The following is a 3,979-nucleotide window of genomic DNA, read 5'->3' on the forward strand; positions in this document are numbered from 1 at the left end:
CGGCGGGAGGAAGACATGGAGGATGAGAAGTGCTGCTCCATCCGGTACTGCTTCTACTACAGGAAATGCGATGTGGCAGATGACGGGAGCGAGAAGGATGAGCTGTCCTATTCCATCCCCATGCAGATACTCCCAGGAATGAAGCTGGACAATCAGATGGTCCCAGTCATGAGCAGGACCCTTCAGGTCCTCGATGCAACAGCCTGCAGCAGTCCCAGTGACAGTCAGACCCAGGAAATAGATTTAAGGACCTCCAGCTTTGAGGGGAGCTTGGCAAAGATCAACACCCTTCGAGGCCATGCCTACAGCTTTCCCAATGGGTTTCTGCAAGTGCAGCTGGACACCAATGAGCTCCTGACTATCCTGAGGCAGTGTGTGGTGAGCCCTGATGTCCGGGACTGCAAACCCTACATCTCCCAGCTGGCTGAGTACAAGCAAGAGCTCGCTCTCAAATTCAAGGAGTTTCGGGCGTCCTGCCGCCGCGTGGCTGCCGTCGACAAGAGCCCTACCCACATGCTCTCTGCCATCACGAGCAGCTTCCAGGTGCTAAGCAGCCTCATCGAGACATTTGTGAGGCTGGTGTATGTTGTGCGCTCCGAGTCCCAGCGCCAAGAGCTGCTGACGAAGGTGGAGGAAGTGGTGAGAAACTACACCTTCCTCCTGAAGGCCGCGGAGGAGTCCACGGCCAGAACGCTGAGCCACCAGCAGACGATGGAGCAGCTCGCCCGCCAGTCCGCCACAGTCGCCACTGTCATGAGCACGCTCACACGCTCCCTAAAGACGTTAATCAATAAGTAAGCCAGCTACAAAATCCAACAAGCCAGCGTGTGCCGGGCCGTGTGCGAGTGGTTCTTAAATCGCATAGGTCTGGTGTGAGTGCGTGTCTGCAGGCCCACATTACTGGGCTCTGCGGTAGCCAAGATACTTTTCTCTCTGCAGAACAGATGGCTGTGTTGGTGGTGTTTTTGAAGGGTAAATTCGTGCCCTGTTGCGAGCTGTGCAATCGGCTCATCAAGGGTCTCAAGCAGCTGCCCTGCTTGCTCTCCCATGCTGGCTTGTTGGTACTTGGGGGGCACAGTCACGCTGTCTTCACGCTGGTTTGGTTCCATATGGTTGTGGGCTTCACTTGTGCAAAGACCTTTGTCGTTGTGTGTGGTGGGCCAGTGAGTTAGCAGGAACTGAGCGGACATCTCCTGGCTTCACTTGAGCAGTTTGGTGCCAAACCAGTGTCTTGCCACGTCAACAGCTCTTCTGCCTCTGGGGTCTTCCTGGCCCATAAATGCAACTTAATTAGTAGCAGAAGTGATCTCTGGGGTGCAAGTCCCTGCTGCTATGCTAGGGCTTGAAAAGAGGTCCTAGTGTGGGCAGGATGTCCATAATGCTGGGGCAGAGCTAGGTCACCCAGGAAGGCTCTGCTCTCACAGCTTGGGCACCAATGCCCTGGTCCTGAGCACAGGCACTGCTGTGCAAAAGGCAAGAGGTTAATATGTGTGAGTAGGGAGGATCCAGGGAACTACAGACCTGTCAGTCTGGCCTCAGCACAGGCCAGGGAAGGTTATGGAGCAGATCACTTTGAGTGCCATCACACGGCACATGCAGAACAACCAGGTGACCAGGCTCAGTCAGCATGGGTTTGTGAAACGCAGGTCCTGTTTGACCAACCTGATCTTCTGTGACAAGGTCACCCACTTGGTGTTTAAGAGAAAAGCTGTGGATGTTGTCTGCCTAGGCTTTAGTAAAGCCTTTGACACCATTTCCCACAGCATTCTCCTGGAGAAACTGGCTGCTCATGGCTGGGACAGGTGCACTTTTCACTGGGTGAAAAACTGGCTGGATGGCCAGGCCCAAAGAGTTGTGGTGAATGGAGCTAAATCCAGTTGTGACCAGTCACAAGGAGTGTTCCCAGGGCTCAGTTTTGGGGCCAGTTCTGTTTAACATCTTTATCAATGATCTGGATGAGAGGATCGAATGCACCCTCAATAAGTTTGAAAATGACAGCAAGTTGGATGGTAGTGTTAATCTTCTTGAGGGTAGGAGGGCTTTACAAGGAATCTGGACAGGCTGGATCAATGGGCCAAGGCCAATTGTATGAACTTCAACAAGGCCAAGTGCTGAGTCCTGCACTTGGGTCACAGCAACCCCATGCAACGGTACTGGCTTGGGGGAAAGTGGCTGGAGAGCTGCCTGGTAGAAAAGGGCCTTGGAGGAAAAGCACCTGCTCAGACAGTCGGCTGAACATGAGCCGGCAATATGTGCAGGTGGTCGAGAAGGCCAATGGCATCCTGGCTTGTATCAGAAGTAGCGTGGCCAGCAGGAGTAGGGCAGTGATTGTGCCTCTGTACTAGGCACTGGTGAGGCTACACCTTGAATACTGTGTTCAGTTTTGGGCCACTCACTATGAGAAAGACATTGAGGTGCTGGAACATGTCCAAAGACGGGCAACAAAGCTGGTGAAGGGTCTAGAGAATAAGTTTTATGAGGAGCCCCTGAAGGAACTGGGGATGTTTAGTCTGGAGAAAAGGAGGCTCAGAGGAGGCCTTGTCGCTCTCTACAATCACCTGAAAAGAGGTTGTAGCAAGGTGGGTGTATCCTTTCCTGAGTAACAAGTGATGAGTCGAAATGGCCTCAAGTTACAGCAGGAGAGGTTTAGATTGGATATTAGGAAAGAAATTCTTCACTGAAAGAGTTGTCAAGCACTGGAACAGGCTGCCCAGGGAAGTGGTTGAGTCACGATCCCTGGAGGTCTTTAAAAGACATGTAGACATAGCGCTTAGGGACATGGTTTAGTGGTGGGCTTGGCAGTGTTAGGTTTATGGTTGGAATCAATGATCTCAAGGGTCTTTTCCAACTTAAACAGTTCTGTGATTCTGCATTTTCCTTTCTCTGCTGGGTGTCTGTGTGCCCAGTAGGGAGCCTGCAAGGAACCCAGATTGATCTTTGACCATTGCAAGCCAGAACTTGGGCTTACAGCTGAGAGGAGACTTTTTCACACCATTCTCCAGAGGTCAGGTCCGTGCCTCCAAGGTTCACCCCAAACTCTCTCCCATTTCCTTTCACCATGTCCATCAGGGAGGAACCCCAGATCTGTGAGCCACTGTTTGCCCCCAAGCCAGGCAGTGCTGCTGCCATCGGCCAAAGGAGTTGCCCTCCTTGCCAGGGCATTGGGGTCCTTTTCCTGTCTCCACCAAACTGACTGCCATAAGAAGCATTATTTAGTACTGTGTGATGGTTATTTATTTGGAGTTGGGGTTTTTGGATTGTTTTTTTTTTCACTTCCAGGTGAATGGTAAAATTATTCCTAATTGCTTCCCTTCACATCCTGAGGTTCCCTTCACATCCTGAGGTTCCCCTCACATCCTGAGGTTCCCCTCCTCCTCCCTGTCTAGCTTCCAGACCAAATCAATCAGACCACTGTAACTGATGCTTCACTGCAGTCACCCACCCTCCAAAACAGGAGAAAAATGCAAGGTTTTACATTGCATTTCCCTTACCCTGCCACCCACTACACTTCACGCTGCATGGGGGGAGCGGGTCCTGCCAGGCCCACTATGCCTCTCCCCATTGCACCCACCTCTGACTGGAAGGGGAGATCGTGGCATCAGCCTCGCGGTGTCAGGAGCGGGTCAGGTTGTCAAAGCCAGCTTGCCCCAGCACTTGGGGATGATCAAGGATCTCCGTACGATCAGTCGCTTCCCATCTCTATTATTTGTTTTTTTTTATAAATACGCACATTCAGAATCTCTTGTTCTTCCATAGGAGTTATGGAAATGCACAATGTGCTTTTAACATGTGCGTCCTTTACCGAGTGCAATAACCTCCCCTGGCCTGTGGCTGTCCCAGATGTTGGCCATTGCTGTCCGCAAGGCAGAGAGGATCCTGCTGTAGGGACAGCCTCCTGCTTTCAAGAACCATGTAGCAAATACACACTGGAAGAGCCAATTTGGATTTCAGTCCGTGGTGGGCAAAGCCTGTTATAATA

General features: G+C 51.8%; 1 protein-coding gene across 1 annotated transcript in view; it reads left to right on the forward strand.

Moving 5' to 3' along the window:
* The window catches only part of FRMPD3 (FERM and PDZ domain containing 3), a 24,777-nt gene extending 23,979 nt beyond the window's left edge, over nucleotides 1–798 (forward strand). Inside the window, 1 exon segment of the mRNA XM_010190407.1 lies at nucleotides 1–798. This exon segment is cut by the window's left edge and continues 18 nt beyond it. Within this exon segment, the coding sequence (XP_010188709.1) occupies nucleotides 1–798 (798 nt within the window).
* Nucleotides 799–3,979: the final 3,181 nt, after the last annotated feature.

Source organism: Mesitornis unicolor, unplaced genomic scaffold (assembly GCF_000695765.1).
Source record: "Mesitornis unicolor isolate BGI_N332 unplaced genomic scaffold, ASM69576v1 scaffold8748, whole genome shotgun sequence".
In the NCBI taxonomy this organism is placed as follows: Eukaryota; Metazoa; Chordata; class Aves; order Mesitornithiformes; family Mesitornithidae; genus Mesitornis; species Mesitornis unicolor.